At 46.0% G+C, this 24,943-nt stretch overlaps 1 protein-coding gene across 1 annotated transcript in view; it reads right to left on the bottom strand.

Moving 5' to 3' along the window:
- patj (PATJ crumbs cell polarity complex component) overlaps positions 1 to 24,943 on the bottom strand; it is a 77,357-nt gene that overhangs the window by 21,744 nt on the left and 30,670 nt on the right. Inside the window, 11 exon segments of the mRNA XM_020609059.1 lie at positions 186 to 277; positions 1,767 to 1,963; positions 17,106 to 17,205; positions 17,758 to 17,817; positions 18,333 to 18,443; positions 18,805 to 18,982; positions 19,168 to 19,239; positions 19,879 to 19,959; positions 20,405 to 20,462; positions 20,702 to 20,804; positions 21,461 to 21,745. Coding sequence (XP_020464715.1) covers positions 186 to 277; positions 1,767 to 1,963; positions 17,106 to 17,205; positions 17,758 to 17,817; positions 18,333 to 18,443; positions 18,805 to 18,982; positions 19,168 to 19,239; positions 19,879 to 19,959; positions 20,405 to 20,462; positions 20,702 to 20,804; positions 21,461 to 21,745 — 1,337 coding nt within the window.

Raw genomic sequence — 24,943 nt, 5'->3', positions numbered from 1 at the left:
CGAGTGAGAGAGCACTGGAACCAGTGAAACAGCTGGAACCACACCTTCTGCTGCAGCAGCTGGACGCCTCCTGCAAGAAGCCCCCCACCGCCACCACCAAGATCAAATATGACATAGCAGCAAAGTCACACCTCACACAAGTGTAAATGTTTATTTAAATTTCCCAGCATGCTGTGCAGTCCTACCTGAGCAGGATGAGTTTCACCCTGGAGGCAGCGCTCTTAATGATGGCTGAGGCGTTCAGGTGACTCCGACCATAAAGGACCTGGTTGTTAATCTGACACACACACAAAAACAAAGCAGTTGTGAGGGGGCTTCACTGGCACGATGCATCCCCTGGCCCCTAACCATGACAACTGGACCCCGAGCTAAACCTGGTTCTACTGTGAACCCTAACACCACGTCTGAACCCTCAAACAAGACCATACATCCTCACAGTGAAGAAATGTCCCCACAGCAATGGTTTAAAACAAACATTTGTCCACACAACCACAATAAGATGTGCGCGCACACACACACACACACACACACACACACACACACACACACACACACACACACACACACACAGAACCAAACAGGAAACAAGATTTTCTTGTTTCTATTCTTGTTTCTTACTTTGCTCCTGTGTGTGTCATTGTGTTATACATGAACCTGTCATACACACACTAAACATACACACACTTTGATCACATGGATTTTTCCACATAGCTTTGCAGATGGCTGTGTGCGTTTGCTGTGTGTGTGTTGTGACCGTGCATTATTTCCTTAGCTGAACATAAACTGTTCACGGAGCTTCGGATGCTGCTCTAATGAGGAGGCAGGGCGAGCGAGCCACACAGGCACACGGAGAGAAAGAGACTGTGTCATATTTATATTAATAAATTGGAAACCTCCATCTGTCACGCACACACACCTGTTCTCTTCCTGGCTGACAAACATTTGCTGGTTGTTTAGCAGATGATGAGATGTTTGTTTGATTTACAGCTGTGATAAGAGGTGACAGCTGAACCACAAAACCCAGACTGTTTCAGGCTCGAGGATGATTCATAATTTTAATATACAAATAAACAAATAAAAAATGGTTGGAAAAAGATACATTTTAGAACTTAATGGTTCTGGTGCAGGTGAAAAGCACAGGAATCTTGCAGTAATATTCATCTGTGCTGAATGCAAAATGCAACACGGTGCAGGTACAGGCTGCTGTCAGGAGCTTTGCCTAGGCTTTTGTGATTCAAGACATCTGAAACAACCATGATTTTCATCTGCCCCTCCGTCCACTGCATGTCCACTCCTCTCTGTTAATAAATGATGGCATTATGATTTTTCTTTAAGCCTTTTCATTCTTAACCACTGGGCTAACACTAAACTGTATTTCAAATATGTAAACTAAAGTGAATAAAGTGTAACTGTTGACATGAAGAGCAACAAGACAGTACAGCATGGGCAGTGCAGCATGAGGATAAGGCTGGTGATTTTGTGCTCCGACTGTGTTCCATCAGCCGCTCTGACCCAGAGTCATGGGCAAAATCACCGGCTGCATCCTTCACAATCATTTAAACATTGAAGAGTTTTAGCTGACTCAGGCTGCTGAGAGTTATTCTTGCACCCTAACATGTAGAAAGGAACAACAAAAATAAAACAGCTACACTGCTGGAAATGATAAGAATCCAAACTGGGCTTTAACCCAGGCCAGACCCACCAGCTGGTAATATAATGTACGATCATGTCCTAACATAACCACGGGTGGCCTGAGCTGGTCTCACCTCCAGCAGCTCGTCTCCGACTCGTATGCGTCCGTCTTGAGCAGCTGGTCCTCCAGAGTGGAGCCCCACCACAAAGATGCTGAGACGGGAGCGATCCCTGTTTCCCGCCAGGCTGAGACCCAGGCCCTGCCGATCCTTCTCCAGCTCCACACACAGCAGCTCCCCCCGCAGGTCTCCATACCGCTCACACCAACGCTCTGCAGCAGATAGGGGGCAGCAAAGAGTCAGGTTAGCAGTGAAACATCCCGACTCAGGCTCACTGGACTCAGCTGCTAAAGAGAAAGCTACAGCTGGTGGCAGCTGAGAGGAAACTCCTGGCTGACTAAGGGGTAGCACAAACAGCAGGGTCACTGATCAATCAGCTGATGATTGTTCTGATTATCTGATTGATCAGTTTACTCCCAGAATGTCAGACACTGGAAAAAAAGTCCCACTGTGACTCTCCAGAACCAAAGGTGGCATCTCATTGTGTCCAACCAGCAGATCCACAGAGACTCAGCTGATTCTTATGTCTGACAAAGAAAAGCATCAGCTCCTCATATTAAAGAAGGTGGAACCAGAACATGTCGGTGACTGTTGCTTCTAAATAGCTGGCGGTTAATTTTCTACCAGTGAACTGACTCATGGCTGCAGCTTTAGGTCACTGAATGGCTTCATGAGGTCAACACAGCAGGTCGGACACAGTGGGTTGGACACAGTGAGGGGATCTGGTTTGGAAGTAGGAGGTTTCCTCCTCCGACTAAGGAGACCTGACGCTGCTCTGGAGACTCGACCCTGCTGGGTGGTGGTTTGACCAGTCACCCTGCTGTCAGTGTTTGGGATAAACAAGTCAGAGGATCTTGGTGAAAAGAAGTTCTTTGTTTTAGGCTTGTAAGGTTAGTTTTCTTTTTTCTGTGAACAAATTATTCAGGATTTTGCACATAAATGTTATTTGACAGTCTACATGTCAGCCCTGCAACAGACTGGCGACCTGTCCAGAGTGGACCCCGCCTCTCGCCCAGTGTCAGCTGGGATTAGCTCTAGGGCCCCCTCCACCCTGTTCAGGAATAAGCGGTTTAGATAATGGATGGACGGATGTTATTTGACAGTATTCAGAAATACATATGATACAATGTTCTGATTCTGTAAATGTGCTACAGGAAAAGTCTTGTTGTGTTTTTAATGTCTGAATGTGTATCAGGGCTTTGTAATCCCACGTGATAAGGGAAATAAAATCTGACCATGGGTAGGAAGCAGGTGAGGGAGGAGGTGAAAAGGGGACAAGGATGAGAGGAAGGGGGAGGACAGAAGATGCAGTGGGATAGGTGAGGAGACAGGAAGGAGGAGGAGAGGATCAAAGAAAAGCACAAATAGGAAGAAGTGGAGAGCAGAGAAGGCAAATGAAGAAGTGACTGAGGAGGAGAGAAGCTGAAGGAGGAACAGAGGAGAGGAAAAAGATTTAGGAGATGACGAAGAAGGTGAGGAGATAATTATGTGAGGAGAACAAACAGATGGAAAAAGAGGAGACAAGCAGAGAATTAGATCTGGTGTCCAACAAAATGCTGTTTAACAGTCTGTGAAATAAACAACAAACAGAGGAAACGTGAAGAAAATGTTGAGCAACAGTCTGATGTTGGAGCAGACCGAGCTGCTGCCAGCACTTTGCATCACTTTAAACCACAGCACTGACAAAACGTTCAATGCTGTGGAGCTGGTTTGGCCTTCAGCTGAGAGACCATGTGGATCCTGACCTTTTCCCAGGCAACTGCTCTGTTTGTGGACAGCAGCTGCTATTATGGTGTGTTGTGGAGCTGACACACCTGCTCTGGGATGTAAAGGTCACCGCTGTTACGTGAACAGACAGCGTTCACATGTGGGATGAAGACGAGCCGGCATAGAGGGAGAGCGGAGTGAACCACCTCAGACTGAAGCAGACACAGGGGTAGTGAATCCCGTCTGCAGCCCCAGTTTCTTTTAGCCTCTACTTGTTCACACGTAGTCAAACTAGTCCTCATTGCCAGCAGCAGAACGAGCAGCTGCTGTGTGCAGTGTCCCCGTGGACGTCCACACAACTGTGACACTGAAGGAGAGTTAGAAACAGGAAGGAGCAGCCAGGTTCTGCAGCCTCTGCTCCTCTGGTGTTCAAGGGGGGTTATGGAGGTTTATTGTGGAGGGAAATCAGAGACAGTGACGTCCTCAGGAAGTGGACGTCACACTGAGTCAGATCGACGTGTTTCATGTCTGTGTGTTCACATCAGACTAGAGACAGAACTGACAGCAGTTTCTTAAAAATCTGAACACATATATCCTTTAAATCCCCTGTTGAATCTGTTGAAGCAATTAGTTTGGTGAAGACATCTGTTTTTATTTCTCTCTATTCAGTAATTAAACATTTCATCAGATAACGTATTTAATAATCTTGTTTCTTCTAATCCGGTTGATAATACACCAGATGTGCACTGTCCAAATGATCGTGTGCAGTGAAAAACACCATAACAACAACAACAACAACAAACAGTTACATGTAACCGATACATTTCCATATTTCATTTATATGCTACATTCATTAATCGGTAAAAAACATGCGAATGCGACATGTTTACTCTGAGCATTTCTTTTGGCCCTGCTGGTCACGTTAACGCCATGTAAACAACAGCTCAGTACAGACTGTGTAGGAGAGGGAGAGGAGGAGATAAGTCATGTGAGGAGAGACGAAGATATAGAGAGAGAGATAATGATGACAAATGTAAAGAGAGCAGTGGAGCAAGAAGCAGGAGCGCAATAAAGTGAGATTGATGGAGAATGAAGAGAGAGAGAGGAGACACTGCACACAGGAGCAGCATCAGGTGTGTGTCCACCTCCTCAGGTGTGACCATTTACAAACACACAGCAGCACAGTCGTGCTCAGGGGTGATTTACACAAGTGAGAAGCAGAACATCTTCCCACAGGGAGCGCCGCCTGTTCGGGACGAGGTCTGGAGACAGACTGAAATGGGCAAAAACTGTTCACATCAATGAGAGACATTAAACAGGACAGAAAGGAGGGGTCTTCACTTTCTCTCCATGTGACCACATGATGGAACCCGGGCCAGAATATTAAAGCCTGCAACAACAGAACTGATCTCAGTGCTTCTCAGTGAACTCTGACCCTTTCAGGCGCGTGGAAGGCCGCTCTAACATGGCAGACACGTTCTGGAGTTTGAACCAATTGAGCAACTTTCACAGGAATGGAGGAGCTGCCATCTTTGAAGGCAGTATCCAGTTCTGCTTTATATATCCGTGGTTTGAATCCTGTCCTCTGTTTACAGCAGGCCTGTCCCTGACTGACCACCTGTGTCCTGGCTCAACCAATTACATGTCAGGAGAGTGACAGTGATGATGACAAGGAAGGAGGTGGTGCAGAGTGGATGAAGTCAGTGAATTTTTTTGGAAACTTTCCTCACAATCTCCTAAAACACTAGCTGCTATTTAACTATTAATTATTAGACTGATTCCCAAAAAGTCTGGTGAAATTTGGCTCAATTAATTATAAAGGAAATTACCTGAAAGCAGCTGCTCCTCATATTTTAGTTGTTAATGTAAAGAGGATAAGGAGTGAGATGAGGCTTCAGACAGGGAGCAGCCTGAGACATGATACATTAGCCTTCATTTAAAGCTGAGAGGACAGAGGGAGGGCAGGATCTCATTCAGGACCGAGCAGAGTTGGTAAACTTGACCGAATCAAGCCGACAGATTCATCTGGGAAGGGCTGACATAGGTCAGCATTAGAAGGAACCTGCTAACAGTTTCCCTTTGGCCCAGACAGAAAATTAAAGAGTCTGATGAGAAAAAGTTTAACAGAGAGGAGGAAAGTCCAGACAGCTGAGACAGAAACCACACACACAGAAGGCATCTGAAGCCAGACACACAAAACTGGAGATTCAGAGAAGACACAAACACTGTCCAACACATCGTGGCTTAAACCAATGTCACAACATCCACTAGAGCCAAAAATCAACTAGAATTACCACTCCATGGTTCTGTGTGGATGTGTGTGTGTATGTACACACACACATACACACTGCAAAGTGAAGCCAAAATATGGTGAACACAGCAGCTGATATCTGCACAGCAACAACAGGAAGTGGATCTGTGATATCAGACCACCAACTAAAGCTGTCAAATACACCCCTCTTAATGTCACCAAATAACTCATTACAAACAACCTTACCAGAAAAACGGCCACCTGTTCACACATCAGTGTGCCAATGTCTACCAAAAAACACAAGTGACCTCTGGGGAGAATTCACCTGATTTGTACTTTGAGTTTTTGGGTTGGCTCATGTCCCATCCACTAACATGGGAGGAGGCGGGTTTATGACCTATACTGCAACCAGCCACCAGGGGGCAATTGGCTTGCTGTGGCTTCCCCTCCATGAACTGTCACGGCGTCCATATTTTATACAGTCAGTGGTCTGTACTGCTGATCTTCTATGCTGCTCCACTTCCTGTCTCTGATGCTCATCCTGGAGTTTGTTCAATTTTTTCCTGTTCAAGGTTTTTTTTGGCTCCTAATCCGATTTGAGGGATTAAAGACAGAGGGAGTCTTGTGCTGCACAGACTGTAAAGCTCCTTGAGGCTTTCTGATACTGGGAAATGTAAAAAATGACTTGACATCTCTCTGCCGTCTGATGCTCTGTCACATGCAGACGGCAGAGAGAAGACTTCACCGCCCCTCAAAACCACAGGAAAACAGAGCCTCAAGGCCTGAGGCTGTCTGATAAAGGGCACGGTTGTTAGTGAGTGAGGGACAAAGACTCATCCAGTATGAGATGGGAAAGACTAAACAGCTGGTTCTCAGCAGGTATGATGAGCTTTCTGCAGGGCACGACACCCTGTTTGGAGGCCATCAGCTAAACACCCAACATTATTCTAGGTAACGCTGCAGAGACTGAACACATGCATATGAATGTGAAACACCTCCTGCAGTGTGTCTGACAGTAGCACATTCTGCCTGTCACACACTGATCAACACCGTCATTGAGGAAAACCCTGCAGAGGGTTAACACACAGAAATACACAAACTCAGTGCAAATGGATCCCCTAGGCCCTGTCCCTGGCCTAAACCTGGTTCTAACCTGAACCTTCCAACAGGCTGTGAGGGGTAAGGTCCACGCAACATGTCCTCAAGGCGCAGGAATGACCTGACAACAATCCGTTCTGTCGACACAGCCACGGAGAGACGTGCATGCGAGGTGACACCCCCTGTACCAAACATGTACACTTAGCCCTCCCCTGAAATTTTAATTTGTGTGTATGTGGGGGGTGACTTGTCACAGTAAATCAGCGCACACACACCTGATGAACGTGGGGCTGGGCAGCCTCTCACTGTGAATACGACAGCATCAGACTGCAGCTCCGGCATCTGTGGAGCTTCCAGAGTGTTCTCGGACGAGCTGCAGCTGCTGTGTGGATCCAATGCTTCTGGACGAAGCAGACACAGCCTCTTTCACTCCTCAGACAAACAGGAGCAGCAGCTGTTTATTAGGTGGAGTTGTAATTAAACAGGTTGCTCCACACAAACTAGTTCTGACACTGGGTTTAGTGGTAACTGGTCATTTACACACACCAACTGTAATGGAGCTAATATCTGAGCTACTTAGCACAAAAAGTAAAAGATAATAAGCAGCTCAGTCAACCTGACCTAAGGCTTGGCCAATGTTTAATATAAATTCAAAAATTATGTTTATTGTTTTAAGGTTCTCCTCAGTATAGCGATGCAGACGTGTGTGCACGAGTGACAGTGATTGTTCTTATGTAAAACCTGAGTCTGTGCGTTAATCTAAGGGTTCGTAGAGTGTGACAGCAGAGACTGAGTCAACAATGTAAAACATCTGCAGCAACATCAGAAGCTGGGACGTTTTAGGCGCGAGCGAACTCTTCATCCTCTGCCTCTCCAGTCAACACAGAAAAATAAAGAGAGCAAGGTGAGGACAGTCAGTAGAAAGCTGCAAGGAGCAGAGAGCGTTCTCCTCCTTCAGCGTGCCTGTGGCAGTGCTGCAGTAGCTCCGGAGGTCACTGCAATGCAACAGTAGCTCAGCCTGCTGCTGCACCCACACACACTCCCAGAGGAGGTGGCATTAATGCAGCACAGCTGGGCCGCAGGCAGCCGAGTGTCTGTGCAGGGCAACAGGAGCAGCTCCGGTGTCACCAGTGGTGGCATTAATGCTACCATCAGTATTAGTGCAGGACCAGTATGTCTACCAGTACAAGTCTCTGCTGGCCAGTTTAGCTCCTGCACATTCTGCTGTTGTTTGTCCATGTCCTCACACACAAGTAGTTAAATACATAGAACATTCATAGAATGTTCAGGTACTTAAGGCAGATTTTAATGTTATAGCAGATGAATAAAAGCACAGATTAATAAACAGGACCGCCTTGTAAAAGAGGTTGTTGAACGCAGTGGGATTTCCCCAGGGAAGATACTGGTTAAATAAATAAAACTGGTGTCAGACACACAGATCTCGGACTCTGTTCACTGTCCCACCGTCATTACGGCCACATGAACTGACCTGCTCTGTTGAGGTGTGAAGATCAGCTCATGAACATCTGAGGCTCATCACAAATGGGGCTCATTAGAGGCCATTCCAAGCATAAATAAAGAACCACTGTCCTTACTTAAACTGCATTTTTAGCTCTAAGTGTAGAGTTACAAATGCTAAAGAGGCTCTGAATGAGGTTTTCTTATTTCTGGAACAAAACCTTGAAGTTCCTGTTATGTGTCGGCTCTCGGTTTAGATTTCAAGATGCCACTCTTCACTTGAAATGTGTGCTTACATGACGCAATAACAAAGAGGTTGCTGCAGCACAAAGGAGAGGACAGTCTTCCACTCACCATGCAGAATCTCCAAACAAACCCTTGCAATCTCCTCAGACTCCTGGATCCTTCCCACTATGATCTTGGTGACGACTGGATTGTCCTGAAACACCTGTCCCAACAACCTCAGACTGTCTCACAGTGATACCCTACAGATACTCTGGATACTGACTGTTTGCTTACATCCTAAGAAACGCAGCCCTCCAAGGACTCCTGGATCCTCTTTAGACATCCCTCAACTCCATGACAGACCTCTGGAACATCCTTAGTCTTTCTCACAATGATTGTCCTTATTTTTGTCACAATGTATATAATTGAGAATTTATCATTTTCATGCAAATAAGATTTCTCTTTGACACTGACAAAAGTGTCAGTGTCAAAGACACTGACACATGTGTTTGTGTGCCAGAGACAGTGAGTGCATACCTCTACATGTGTTTGTGTGCCAGAGACAGTGATGCAGTCATCTGGGGATCCCACCAAGTCGATCGTCATCACACTCACACACACACACACACACACACGCACACACAGAAAACACCTTGACCTGCAGAGCTGGACGATTCTGACGGGCTGTTTGTCATCTCATTGAACACACACACACACACACACAGACAGGTGAGTTCAGACTTCTGCTCATATCTGCGCGTGTGTGTGTGTGTGTGTGTGTGTGTGTGTACACACATCTTTCTATGGTTGTTCGGACAAATGTAGGTTCAAAACCATCATTGAGGGGACACGCTGTCCCGTCCTCACAACTTCCGACTTGGCTCTAGGGTTCTGGCTAGAATCGGGTTTAGGTTAGAGTTAGGACACGCTATGTCGCTAAAGGTCCTCACAACTATAAAATGACCAGCATGTGTGTTTGCAGACAGACGCATAGACAGGTTAAAGGTGACCTCTACCTGGAGAGAAACATGGTGGAAACACACATACACACAGGACAGTAGGTGGCCCGGCTGAAGCCATTTGTGTTTCTCCTCCAGAAACCACAGACACACAAACACAGAAGGAGTACGAACCCGGCGGCAGCATCGTCCATGCTTCAGTCTTCACCCCCCCCGAGATAAATCCACATGTATGGCTGTGTGTGGGTGTGTAGGAGAGTGACCGTGCGTCGTCTCTGCCTCAGATCTGCTGTGACGCTCCGACAGCCACAGAGCGAGGTGTGTGTGTGTGTGTGTGTCAGCCAGCTGCTGCGATACTGAGGCAGAGCTCGACGAGCAGCTCTGTGATACACTCCAGTCTTGATTGCTCACTCAGTCTCTCTCTCTCTCTCTCCTCCGAGTCTATCTAGCTTCATCCCTCTCTCTTCACCCTCCTCCTCCTCCTCATGCTGCCTGCCCCCTCCTCTGGCTGTTCCCTATCCATCGTTCTCTATCACAACCTAGTTTCCCTCCTCGCTCTATGACAAACCTCCCTCTGGAATAGACACTTACAGGTTCATTACTGCTATGTAAAAATAATTAAAGGACAATTCTGGTTTATTCTAACTTTGCCCTTTTACAGTTTAAACCATCATTTCTACCAGTAATAACAACACTGCCCTCAGTCTGACTGGTTGAGCAAACCAAGCAGTGAAATGTTTCCCTAATGAAGGATCCCTGGAAGCTCCTCATGGAAAACAGGAGACCTGTATCTGTATCAAAAACCTCTGACCTTGGCAATAATCTTGGGAACCGCCTTAAAACCAGGTCAGGCCAAGAATCTCCTTACATAACTGCTCCTCCTTAGACATATTTGGTTCTGAAAGAGGCTGGGAAACCCCACCTTACCCTAGCCAAGAACACCTCTTGAATTGTGAACAATGTCTGTGACTTCTGCATCCTCCTCCAAAGTGTCTGGAGCATTGTTGATCTCCACAGAGACTCCAAGGACCTCCTCAGATTTCTCTGGTAGCTCCTCAGGACTCCTAGAGCTCCCGGAAGACCCTGTCCTCCAGGCTTAAGAATCATTGCTTTGAAGAGTGGAATACTGATCGCACGTAAGCCATAAAAATCCATTCCATACAAACATGAAAACTGTGTGTGTGTGTGTGTGTGTGTGTGTTGCATTCAGACAGCACCTCCCATCTGCCTCGACACGACTCACAAATCAAACGCAACCAAACAATCAGAGCATCTGAGAGAAGCGAGCGGCCTCAGTTTAGACTATCTACACAGACACAGCGTTCTGCATCACCTCCTTCTGGTATCTGGGACAGAGGGCTGGTCTGTGTTGAACTGGTTTCCAGCCTCACTGTGTTCATTCCACTAATTTTATTTAAAAGCACTGAAATTGATCAAGTCAGACCAGTTCACAGCGTAGCCTCTGAACTGGAAATCCTCCATGCAGAAGGATTGCTGCAGTCAACTAGGCAGAGTCCAGTACTGAGAGTACTTTGGCGACAAGAACACATAAAATAAAATACTTTTCTAGTGCAGCAGCTGGTGAGTCACATTTAGAGCAAACAATTTACTCAGCAGTAAACATGGCGGCTGACTAAAGTTAAAAACTTCACTGGAAGGGAATGAAAATACCGAGCAACAAGTCGTTAGACTGCAGGGTCGCAGTTTTCCAACATGACCCACAGCGTGGGACCATTACAGGCTCAGCAGGCAGAGCAGGTCCAACCACTAATCACTGGGCTGCTGGTTCGAACCCCAGACCCTCCTGTCCAAAGTGTCCCTGAGCAAGACAACAATGCTCCACCCTGTTAAGTGCTGTGGACTTCTAGAAGCACTGTATAAAGCCACCATCCGTACACGCTCCATGAAGACTTTCCATGGTACCACCAGGGTTACGTTACGGTATCAATGGAGCGTAACCTCCACCATTTAATCTCTAACACAGTCGTCCAGATGTCATTGCTGCGATTCTACCATGCTGATCCTTTGTGTCCTCCTCAGAAGAGCCGCAGTGATCGGAAATTAACATTTTGTTGGTATTCACATTATTGGAGGCTGTGAAGACGAGAGGTCTGTGAAATGACCAAAACATTAAAACGTGAGACAGGTGAGAGACCTGGTGTTAATTTTCAGAGCAGAAGCTGAAACGTGCAGCTGGCTCACAGCTGTAGATCAACCAGTGCAGTCAAATGCAGAGGAAGAGGAGGACAAACAGTGAGAAGGGAGGGGAATGTGTCAGCCATGTGTCTAATCATGAAGAAAATGCTAATGAACGTGGCTGTGATTTGAAAATCATTCATTTGAACACATCAGAACAACAGACAGTTGTGGACAGCAGTCTTTTAGTAATAGCGACGCTGCACTGACACTGACCAAGGTGAATCCTGACATACATTTGCAGTTCACCACCTGACAACAGGTGACGTTTTCTTTTCTTTCACTTCTTCACGTCCGTCTTCCTCCTTCCACAGTTTGATCAGTCGGTGTGCTGTGGCTGATGTTTGTGCCGCTGCTTCTGCTCAGCTTCTATTTATATTCTCTTTGTCTAGTTACTGTGTCCTGTGGCCGACTGCTGTAGCGGCGGCCCACTTTCCCCACAGGCTCAATCACGTTTCATCTCATTTAATCAACTCTGTGGTGTCTGAGAGTATAGATTTATATTCAGAGAGCAGTTAAGACACACTGGACTGACACCAAAGAGAAAAGAAGGCTCATATATAAAAAGAAGAAAAGACACTAATTTAAGCTTCAACATCAATAGTTGGAGCAAAACTGGAGGTGATTGATCATGATTGATCTGTTCGTGGAGCCTTGGAAGCAGTGGAGACAAATGCAAAGTTTGTCCTGAGGATGGCACTAGAAGAAAGTTCATGAAGTTAAAATCATCCTCGTAACAGAGTCTGCAGCCACACTGAGCTGAATGCTAACATCAGCATGCTAACACTTGCTAATCAGCAAGAAATGCAAAGCACAGCTGAGGCAGATAGAAATTAGGTCAGAAATAAAGTTAAAATGTCAACCTGATGACGACGCCGGGTGAAAAGTTGGAGGATCAGAAGTTCTGATACAATATTTCTGAGAATAAATTTGAGAAGAGATGTCAAAAGGCGACTTCCAGCCAGAGGGAGACTGTTCCACAAACTAGGACCCAGGACAGAACACGGTCACCACAGGTCTTCGACCAGGAATCTTTGTTCAGCAGACCTGAGAGGCCTGGTGGGGCTGTGAGCGACCAGCAGCCCACTGATCAGTCCCACACTTAAACACACAGTGGACTGTAGACCTGCTATTGACTTTCCTGGATTCATCATCTGGAGACCAGGAATTTCCATCCAAAGTTTTGTGAGAATGCATCAGGTCCATGTTTAAATATTTCACTCAATAAGTGAAAGCAATGAGCTGCTGGTGGCACTAGAGGAAAATTCAGAAAAATGGCCACAAAATCCATCCAGTTTTCAGACTGGACCAAAGCGGGCCGACTGACAGAACCACATCCCCAGAGCCCTGACATGTTTCTGTCGGAATCAGTGTCTGTCGTGGTTCACTACACAGGACACAGCTGTCGGCCCAGGCCATTATCAGGCTGACATCATGTAGTGTGATCTTTCTCCGCAAGGGCCTGAGGACAGCTCACGAACACGCCACGGAGGGAGAGAGAAACAGGACTCGTCGTCCTCTCAAGGCCGAATCACCTGAGGGAGGAGTCGCCAGAGTCATTGTGAGTGGGTGGATGTCGGAGCAGGATAATGAGGAGACTGCAGTTTGACTTTGCTGCTGCTAGCGAGCAACTGTCCTGCAGCAGCTGGACGGCTGGAGGTGGGATTCAAACCGACAACCTCAAAATCACAAACCATGACCAGGAACACTAGGACTCATCTTTGTTACAGGAGTGTGTGTTGCTGTCTGAAGAAGGCCATCGCAGTCAGGCCCAGGACTGTGCAGCCGAGGTATCAAGCCACATATCAGAGGTATCGTGCTGCCCTCACTGCGAGGACAGCAGCGGTGTGTCTGTCTCATGTTTGTTGAGTCTGCACCTAGTGAAATATGACCTAAAGGCTTACATGTGGCCTTAGGGTATGAAATACCACAGATGGGCTGTAAGGGTTATTTTGAACATTACGTCTCGTCTTGCTGTAGATCAGCTTGTTTGCAGCTCACTATGAAGCAGAGCTCAGGTTCCTGCTCAGTGTGAGCTGAGATTTGCCAATAAAAGGTATTAGGTAGTAGATCAGGGATTCGTCCAGCCTCTGTCACTACCAGACGCACCCATCTGACTCTCTGTGAAGACTGTACCTTGTTATGCTGATGTAATTCTCTGCAGTGTTGACCTGAGCTCAGTAGAGCTGTCACTGCCACCAGGAACCACCCCAGGACTCAGCTGGCTGCCTGGAGCCACTGCATGTTCATGTTTTCACTGCACTGCACGGCATGTGTTGCTTTTGCAGAGTACGTCGTGGTGCCGTCGTCTGCACAACCAGAAGGGACAGAGCAACCATAATTTTGATGAGCACAGCTGTTGTATTGCCTTCCTCTTAATTCTTGATAATGTGTTACGGTCTCCTCCTCCTCTGTTTTTTTTATTTTAGAGGGCGGTCTTCTCCTTCGGCTGACACTTCCTTTTGCTCAGGTTTTCTCGGACACAGTCTACTGGGCTGGGGGGGATGGAGGAGCACACTCTGGGACCAGCTTCTGAGCAGGGCCAGATATCCCACTTTTTCACTCAGTCCAATTCAAAGACAAACAAAACATGCAGACCCTGGTACACTATGGGTATGGGAAAGTTCCTGGTGGCGGTGAAAAGACTCTTGTAAACTACCTGAACTGGGAAACTCTCGAGTCCTGATTCTTCTTTCAGCCTCTGAGTGCATGAATCAGAATCCATCCTTTAAAATACACACTGACATGTAGTGAAGTCCCAGTATGAAGGAGGAAGACATAGAAACACCTCAGAACTGTACTTAGTTGCAGTACCTGAGCGAGTGTCCTTAGCTACTTTCCACCTCTGGCTTCTTGGCTGAGTGCAGCGACGTCCTTCTTAAACAGCAGCTTCACTTTTCACACAGTTGTTACAGATTTTATTAAGGAGTAAAATGGCCATTTTTGCCCATCAGTCAAAAGTAATAACATATTTTTGGAAGTCTTTGCAAGATTTTCAAAACCTGAAACATCTCATTTACAGAAGTATTCAGAAGACGTGGGCAGCCCAGTGTCAGTGAAGTGCAAACACTTGTTTCTGAACAGTACTCCACTGCGTTTATTCTCTAGAGGACAGCATCACACTGACACAAGCAAAGTGGCATCTGTAGCATCAGATATTTCAACAATGCATGACTTCATTTAAAAGCAATTCAGTAAACACGAAACATAAGTGATAGGAATGACAGAAGTTACTGCGTGCACTAAACTCCAAAAAGCAGAAGCTCCTCTGAGAAGATCAGCCTGAAACAGCATCTGCAATCGAACTGAATCATTTATTGTTGTTGCATCAGTGAATCAAGGTTTTCCCAGGAATACAAGACAACAAGCCGACAGAAAGGCAGCAGCAGGATGGCTGGAGAGATGAGCAGCACCGATCAGAACCACCACCAGAGTTCAGTTATCAGCAGAGACACGTGACTTCAGGGACACACACAAGTGGCTGTGCTGTATCTGTGTCAGACACTCATGAGACTGCGGTGGAAAAAAAGCTCAGAGACTCACCGGAAACAGGGGTCAATGTGTGTTTGCAGCCTCCATCAACATCAGCTCACACAATCAGACAGCTGACACACAACACCACAGCAAGCCAGAGAAGTGTGCGTTTGGCCAAGCCTCCTGGCAGATGCCACTCCTGGCGTTTGGTAAGAGTTTAATCAACTGTGATTCAGTCAAATTATATGTGTTAAACTCTGTCTTTTGATGAAATGTGTTCAAACAGTCTGTCCAGCGCTGAGCCATTTTTACAGGACAAGGACGATGTGAGTGCACATGACAAGATCATATGACCCTTCTTAGTCTCCTGCCTTGTCTGCCTGTGTGTTCTGGATCCAGTCTAGTCACTGCTGAGTTTTACTACTCACTGGGACACCGAGGATCAGCTGTTTCTAAGTTCAGGCTAAAGACAAGTGGGGGACCAAGGCTAAATCTTAGCCGTCCCAGAATACATGCTAAAGACAAGGAGGAACTGTATCTATATATTTCCCCAGAGCCGGAGCTAGAGGCCAAAAAGGAGTGAGATTTAACTGGGCCAGAGTTTACACTGCAGCACAGCCTGGTCGTTCCCATGTCTGGGTTAGAGAGCAGAGGGACTGAGCCTGACTTGTCCAAAGGTCCAGGCTACACACCAAACAAACATGAAGCCTAGTCTGAACTCCGAGATGTCCCAGGTTCCAGGCTAAAGACCAGAGGGAATGAGGCTCACGTACTCCAGTGTTCGTCCAGCGTGAATCTGCTGGAGACGTTAGTTCATGTTTAACAGGACGTTGTACCTGGTAAAACCAGTTGTCATGTTTGGACATGTAGCACTTCTGTAACGGCTACCTCCATCAGTCAGGCTCTACACACTGAACATGTTGACTACACCCATTTATTTCAACTTCATTTAAAGCTTAAAGCGTGCTAACAGAAGTGTAAATAAGTAAGTCAGAAGATTTCTGCATGACACAGAATAGCTCACGATTTCCAAAACTACATCAGATTGTTTGTTAGAACTCCAGTTTTAACAGGACAGGATCAACTTGGACCAAACTGCTCATTTAACATCAGTCCGACACAGCTGCATAAGATCCCAGCTCCAAAACACCAGATCCCATTAAAACCAGCAGCCAATAAGCTTCTCCCTTCCAACCAGCAACGAGGAAGAATAACAAAGAAGCCTCACAGACAGAAGGAGGTAGAGGCAGCAAGAAAACCTGAACCCGCAGACAGAGCGCAGAGAGCCAGAGCAGCAAGAACAAATCAATAAACAGACGTCCTCCAGTCTGGGATGGGACGGAGGGAGCGCTGCTTCAAACAAACCCTGCAAAGACAGAAACACAATCATTAACACACGGCTGCAGCAGAACACACACAGGCAGCGCGATGGCCTGAGATCCACCGAGACAGCTTGAGACACTGGACTAAGACCAGCGAGGTAGATGGACAAGCCTCAGCTGAGACACTCTAGAAGTAACGGAGACACAGTGAGATGCAACAAGATACTGTGGTAAGTGACACTTCACAGTAAATTAAGACATGCTGTACTACACTGATGCAAAATGACAAAATGATACTGAGGTACACTGATACACAACTAGTCAAATGTTTGGATGCAGCAGATCAGACAGAATCTGACCAGCCGTTGAAGTACTGCAATCGTGACCGGGCTGGCGACTGACAGTGCCGCCCTGACACCAGAAACACTATGAGTTTCATCAGTGACTGTGTCAAACAGAAAAGTCTGACAGGCTCTAACTGAAGCGGCAGGCCCAGAGGTGTGTGTTTCATGTTTCTGAGCTAGTTTTCTACTGAGGACAGTGAACACAGCCTGAAGACAGAATCAGGTGCAGCTGCAGACACCTTCTTCAAATAGTTCAGTGGTTAGGTTGTTGTACCCTGAGAGCTTGTACCGGTGTGTGTGTGTGTGTGTGTGTGACTGACCTGCGGCCTGCTCCAAGTCAGAGCTCAGCTCCGTCTCTGATTGGAGGGGAGGTCTGTAGGGCGGGGGCTGCCTCAGATGGGACGAGGTCACTCCTGGTTTCTGTTGAGGAAAGAAACAAAATCAAACATACGAACAATGTGGAGTTTTAATGTATATAGTAAGTCCACACAGATTTTACAGAGTGACAGGTTTTGTTTATACACAGTTTGGATGGAAACCTTTAAGATGGAGTCACTGGTCCTTACTAAGGACATCCTGTGTCCATGCACAAATCAAATCTGTCCCACAATGGTTTGAGAAGATGGACAGGGTTGGAGCAGCAGCTGCCAGTGCCTATTTAATTTTTTAATTTTCATTCAGCTTTTTGCAGAAGAAACCAACAAACTGCATTTACATACTGTCTGTAGTATTCCGCAGTACTAACAGTTTAGCAACAGCTATTTTCTCCAGGTGCAGAGTGAAAATTCAGAGTGCACGTTCAGCGTGCTGAGGTTGTGCTGCCCTCTGCAGACAGTGTGTACGTACAGCATAAAAACACACAGGAGAGAGAAGGAAGTACTGTGACACAGGCGTCATAGAGTTGGTGTCAAAATGAAAAGTCATACAACAGTGCCTCCCTGCATCTGGCTTGAGAGTAGCTCCTGTTCTTACCGGAGGCTCGGTCCTTGTAGCTTTGTGTTTGCTGTAGCTGGGGGCTGTGGCAGACACGGGCTGAAACACACACACACACACACACACACACACACACACACACAGGTGGCGAGACATGAGAATGTAACACATTTACATTGTGTTTGTATTCACGATGCATCTGACAAATGTGCAATCTGAGTGTGTCTGTGTGTGTTATGCTCCATTCAGAATGGACGGGGGGCGGGGGAGAATCAGTGATGGCAATAACTGCAGCCACAGGGAGCTGCAGTGTTTCCATCTGACCGATGGAAACATGCCACAACCTCACGCTCGTCCTGTCTGGGAACGAATGTGAGGACAGAGAAAATTAAAACTGGAGAGAAAGCTCCAGTAAAACTGTTGTGATGTCGGCTGCATTATCTGATTTTAGCCTTATTTGTTTATACAGTCACAGTGTCTCCTCTGACAGCAGCAGAATGAGCAGCGAGCAGCTCCTGTAGCAGTGTCCCCATGGACGTACACACACCTGCCACTAGATCACTGTGACACCAAAGGAGACCCAAACCCAGTGATGTTCATGTATGTGCTGGTACCCGTGGAGTCGCAGACAGGCTCTGGACAATGAAGACAACGGGGCTCGGAGCTGATTTAATGGCACCGACTGCCTCCTCGTGGCTGGCATCTTGTAGGTCAACACCTGACACCTGCACACAAACACACCAAACAATGTTAAGGTACACAGACAAATAGCTCCGGCCCTGTCAAGGGGTCATCTGTTAGACCTGTCCTCGAGAGGCAATGGACATGTTTTAGCTTCCATCATTTCAGGAGCATGTGTGAGAAACAAGGCAAGCTGCAGACGTTCTTTTGCTGCCAAGTGTCCAGCGGTGCTGCCTTTCTCGTTATAACAAGATACTAAGCAAGCATTTAAGAGTCCCACATTGCCTACCCCTAGTGATGAGCCACTGCCAGTGCATGTAAACAACCCATATAGAGCTGCAGAACTCAAAACACATGCACAGACTGAATTTCTATTAGAGAGCCAGGTGTTAGACCCAGCCCTACCTCCAGGATCTTGTCTCCAGTCTTCAGACACTGTGTGTTGGCAGCAGGGCTGTTTGGTAAAACCTGCTTGATGAAGATTCCCTTCAGCTCCTCCCCGTTCCTCAGACGCTTGATGATGTGATGACCTCCCACAATGCTCAGACCCAGAGACTGACCCTCTTTAGCCCACACCTCCACCCTGCAGGGCAGAAAGATCGCTTATTATCCCTGTATGCCCCACCCCCAAGGTCTTGCACAATTACACACCAAAACTCCAAGCAAAACGAAGGGTCTCATGAGCAACAAAACTGCTCAGACATTTGCTGTGGATTTGGGAGGTGGCATGTAAAAACAGTGAGCAGGACTCTGGTTTCTGTGTGTTACCTGCGGGGGGGTCCCCAGTGACTGAAGGCAGGCGTTTCCTCTCCCTCCCCCTCCTCTCTTTCAGGCAGGTCACTGTGAACAACGGACACACACAGTTAGCAAAGGTAGCCGCAGGATGCTGCAGGGCCTGTTCTCAAAGATTTAACCACGTAGGTGTTCACTGCAGCGACACGTCAACACAGCCGCCATGTTGGTACAGGGAGCCTCCTAATGCACATCTGTATATGAAAGCCGGAGGTCTGTCCACTGTTACAATCATCATAACTCAGTGAATTTACAGCTGATTTTCCAGCAGTTTGGTTTGTAAAAAAGGTCACAAATGTATTTATTGTAGTTGCATTAAAGATGTGGGTTTTCAGAACAAAACACTGTTTTGTAGACGGTGATATTTCTAAAACATACATGTAAAATACCTGCAATGACATCATTGTAATAAAAATACACACTGAGGTCATAAAAACATTTAATAGATGTTCATTTTTCTCAGGCTTCACAATTCTGTTTTTAATTACATTTATGGTGAGATGTTTCTATTTTTCATACAGTATTTACAGTTTAAACTACAGTCAGACATTATTGTACAGTAACAGTAAAAACAAAAGCACATTTTATAACGGGCCTCCTGCACCATGGCGGCTGCGGAGACGCCGCTCATAGACTGATGAAGTATCGATATGCTCGAACAGGCTCTGGGTGAAGCGGGTGTCCTACCTGTGCCCTCCTCTGATCGGTAGAGAGGCTCCTCCCTGGCTCCGCCTCTTCCTCCTCTCTCTGTTCATCCTCCTGACGGACCTCCACGGGAAGAAAACGGCAGAAACTCGCTTATTATCAAGGACCGATTCAATTTTTTACCTGACACTGTATTACATTAAAGGTGTCTAATGTTTGATTTGTTCATATTTTCATGTTGTGTTTTCTTTTATTTTAACAATGCTTTGTCTTTATTTTGATTTAATTGACTCTATCCTGGTTTTAATGCTTATTGTTCCTAATGCTGTTAATGCTTCTCTTCATCTATGTAAAGCACTGTGAATTGCCTGTGTGTGAAATTTGCAAAATAAGCAATAAATGCATGTGAACTTTTTTTATTTTATTTACGACCAATGTATCAAAGAATCTACTGTGTGCAAACACAAATGTGACCAGCAGAGGGCGACACAGGACTGTGAAATGATGCAGGAACACAGGAGGACATGGAGAAAAAAAGAGAAGAGGCAAAGGAAGAGGAGATACTGACTCTGTGTCGGTGTCTGTCAGAGTGAGCTCAGAATCGGCTTCGCTGGAGTCTGGAAGACCTACATGGACACACACGGACACACACGGCAGTGACGTTCAAGTCACATCAGTTCATCACAGTTTCATGGACTTTGGATAGTTACATTTAGTGTGTTATCTGTTTCCTAAAACCACATGCACTGACAACTTGCTCATAATCACAAGCTTCTCACAACAACCTCACCTCTGTCTCAAAGACCTCTGTACACAAAGTGTTTTATTCTGAGACAATGATCAAGATGAAGCTTCTGTTTCTCACCCAGAGTCGGGTTCCCCACAGACACGATGCTTTCCTGGTCTGACCTCTGCAGCTCCTCCTCCTCTCTCTCTCTGAGCCGCACCTGCTTCTCCCTTCTCCATGTCTGAAAGGGAGAAGAAAAAACAGCAGATGATCAATAACTGGAAATCAATCATACTGAACTGCAATATTAGAGAACTGACTGGTATCGATGATACTGAAATCTGCACATCAGGGAACAGATATACTAAATCGAGAGGTCCCTGCCTCTTCCCGTTTAAGCTTGTATAGACCCAGACTCTGATGATAAATACTGAAAAATAAAAGACAGGTACAATTATTTAAAAATGGGTATAAGTATGTAGAATTATTCAGTTAATTGTAGTTGCTTTTACTTTGCCCTTTTTTGATTGTTGTCAGTCAGTGAAACCTAAAACTTCCTGCAGAAGTTCAAGTTATAAATAATAACAGACTCACATGTTCATCACTTTAGGATCAATCATGTTTTATCTTAACCTATAAAAATGCATCATAGATTACTTGACTATATTTTATTTTATTATTCTGAACCTGTGAAGTAAAGTTACCATTAGTGCAGTAAAAAGTACCGTACTTCCCTCTGAAATGCAGTGAAGTCCAAATTAATACTAAACAGAAATACATAGGTAAAGTACCTCAAAACTGTTGTACGTATATGCAGTACTCAGTTTTCACGGCTCTCTACAGTAGGCGAGAAACTTGTTCCTCTGTCAGTCTCCACACTGAGCTCCACACACTCACCTCCTCTGGTCCAGCCCAGCTGGAGGAGGAGCGCTTCCACTCCTCCCATGATGGAGGAGGTTTCTTGGGGAGGGATCCCATCCTGTCCTCTGCTCCATCCTGCACCTTCAACTCCTCCTCCTCCTCCTCATCCACAGCCATCTCCCTGCCCTCCTCTACAGGCAGGATCTCAGTGGACAGGGAGGAGATGGTGTAGCGAGGGAGTCCTCCATCTAGGATCAGTTCGGGTTCCTCCTCCTCCTCATGTTGAAGGTCGTCTGGCAAGATGGAGCCGTCGCCAAAACCCTGAGACACAGAAAGTCCAGCGACATTAACAGAGCACAGATCCAACAGCAGTGACACAGTGACCGAGGAGCTCAATCAGTCCTTCACCCTCATTTATTCTACTGCCACTGTTTGTCTGACATGAATGATAAAGATAATAAAGATCACCAGGCTGAGCATGGCCATTATGTCACACCACGCATAGGGCTTTTGAGAAAGGTTAGTTAGAGACTCGACAACTAAGACAAATTTAAGAACTTCCCATCACTAATCGATCCAGCAAATCTTTTTTACATACACAGTATATTTTTGGTACGAGTCTCATCAGTGAATCAGTAAAACTGAAGGATTTGCCTTCAGCTCGTCTCCTCAGTGAAGTCAAACCGCAGGTCACATTAAATCCACAACTTGATGTACTTTGAACACAAAGGTTTCTCCACCTCCCCAAAGAGTCTCGGTCAGCAGCTACTGGAGGAATATCCTGCTCTTAACATTACAGACATTAGTCTGTGTCGGGAAATATTAATGACAACACTCAGGCTAATTTCCACCGGTGAAGCCTCATCGTCAAGGACTCTGTTCCTCCTCTTTTAATTTGGGCCTGGGAATCTGGCCCATCACGGCCATGTAACGGAGGCGAAGAGCAGACGGCAGCAGAGAGCTCATAACGCTAACAGGATGCTCTGCAGACTGATATGCACTGGCTGTGACGGCTTTACCTCATAGACATAAGACTTAAAGATGTTGCCATTTAATCTCTCTGCCATTAGACGATGAGGACAGCTGAGACAAGGAGTTACCAGATGCAGACTTTCTGCAGAGAAGCGCAGTGCTGCATTTACTGCAAGATCTGGCTGACATGAGGATACAGATTATAATGCTCAGTGTTTTGATTTACATGTTTTTACTGCACATGTGGAACCTGATGTCCAAATTTTAGGTGGTCACAACTGATAAATGAGGTACAGCTGTGCCTGGTCACTGTTTAGGCCCCGTGTCCACCCGGTGTTAACGTGATCTGTGGCTGAAAACAGTGAAAAGTCCAAGGTGGTGTCTTCACTTGTTTTGTTCAACTAAAAATCCAAGAGCCAAAGCTTCAGTGTTTGTTCTGCTGTTGAACTGTGCTGCATATTATTATTTAGCCTAGTCTCACTGATACAAATGGGGTGGACAATTAAGAGTAGTACAGTACATTTCAGCATCAGTGACTCCAGCATGAACCAGCCTGAACACAAACTGAACATCATCGCCATCATGAAGGATGATTTACTGCAGACTGTTAAATTAAACTGACTCAGTTTGATACCGGGGTTCCTAATAAACTGACCACAGGTGTTGATGCTGTTCTTAAGTCTCAAATTTAAAGAGCCTTTTCAGAAATGTGAATAAACCTTTTAAAGTCCACACAACTGCATGTTAATATTTCTGATCCAATAATGGCCCAAAATGGACAAATGAAGACAACACTGGTGTCGGCAGCAGACATTTCTCACAGTAGAGACTGAAGTGGCAGTAAAGTTGATCATCATGTAATTGTGCTGAGGTGGTTGCCTGTTTGTTCACTGCAGCTCTTTATCTGGAGAGCAGAATAATGTGATGACAGCCTGTAACAACAGCAGCAGCTCGCTCCTGCAGCCATCTTCTACATGTGACCTCTAAAAGTTAACGAGGTGTGGAGGTGTAACGGGGGTCTCTCCCTGGTCAGCGGGCAGGCGTGACAGAGAGCGAGCCGGTGGTGAGGTGACAGCGCCGACTCGGCTGTCTTTATGGAAACCCATCAGAGACCTGTGGGCTGTGAAAAACCCTCTTCAGCCAAATGGGCTGCATATAAAACAGGAAATAAAAGAAGCAGAGAGGACGGCTGCAGCACACACAGCACAGCAGGAGGACCGACAGACAGCAGAGACCCACAGAGACCACAGGTGAAGCGGTTAAACTGCAGCACTGATATCATCTGAAGACACCACAGGTGAGACCCTCTCTTTATGATAGTAGATCAAAGTCTGGTCAGTGCAGACCCCCTGATGTCCACACCCTTATTCTGCTGCTCTCCTGTGCACACACGCTGTTGTCCTCCATACACAAGATTTAGGTTGTTTTTTTTTTTTAAGTCAATGATTTGGTTATTGATAGATTTTTAAAAATCTGTTTGCAAGACTTGGTTGCAAAGTTGTCACTGCACAAGAGCTCCAGGGTAACACAGTGATATAACAGGTTGGCCAGGAACTGTAATGCTGCCTGCGTATGATGATAAGGTTTATGACCAAGACCTGAAGCCGGTATCTTGTGCAGAGCATGTGTGCATGAGACAAATTGTTATCTTGGTGGTAGAAGCTATTATCTTGTAGGCTTATTACCTTTGAGCACACAGTCTTATTAAGACATGGATCTTAACAACTTGTGCACCAGAGATTTAAAAAGTCATAATTTTCCTGGTTAAATAATAAAGATATTACACCAGGGCCACTGACAACTCTGGATTCTGACTGGTTGCAAAGTGTGGACCAACTTTTAGTAGCTGGACACTAGTGAGTGTGTTTATTGATCTAAGTTAATGTGCCAGAGTTAAGGTGTAACCATAGCTGGATTATACAGCTTTTCAGTGAAAGCCCGCCTAACTTAATTTTAAATGTCCGTCACATTGTGTCACTCTAGAAATCCAAGCCAACTAATGGTAGTTAGAGGAAAGAGCAGAGAAACAGAAGCTAAATGGAGTTAGCCACGGTAAAACTGCGAACAAGAGAGATGACCAGAGAGGAAGTGTGACCAAAACTGCACAGAAACAATGTGAAAGCAATGTGAAGACTTAAACTGAAGCAGAGAGGGCTATGTATCATCACTGTCCCTCCACTGGAGGGACAGCATCGCTACATCTGTCTTCACACTGACAGCAGGCAGTGAAACGTCCTAGCTTTAATGCTTAAGATTAACACTACACCTCCTGGCCAAGCCTTGTGAACCGCCTCTTGTTTTATGAAGAGTTGTGTGTGTAAATTATTTCAGTTTGATTATGTGTGGTATGGTTTATAAGTTATGTGCCATGGTATGGCTCCTTAGCCTCGACAACAGCCACATACAACAAGTCAAGTCTGATACTTCACATAAGGCGTACAGACTGATAAAACCAAAATGCCATAAAACCTGGCTGAAGCTGATATCTACTGTTTGATGAAACTAACAATCTACAGAGGAATCTGTTTTCTAAAGGCACAAATGTGG

The sequence above is a fragment of the Monopterus albus genome, unplaced genomic scaffold, assembly GCF_001952655.1.
Source record: "Monopterus albus unplaced genomic scaffold, M_albus_1.0 scaffold98.1, whole genome shotgun sequence".
NCBI lineage: Eukaryota > Metazoa > Chordata > Actinopteri > Synbranchiformes > Synbranchidae > Monopterus > Monopterus albus.
This window is presented reverse-complemented; position numbering and strand designations above follow the sequence as displayed.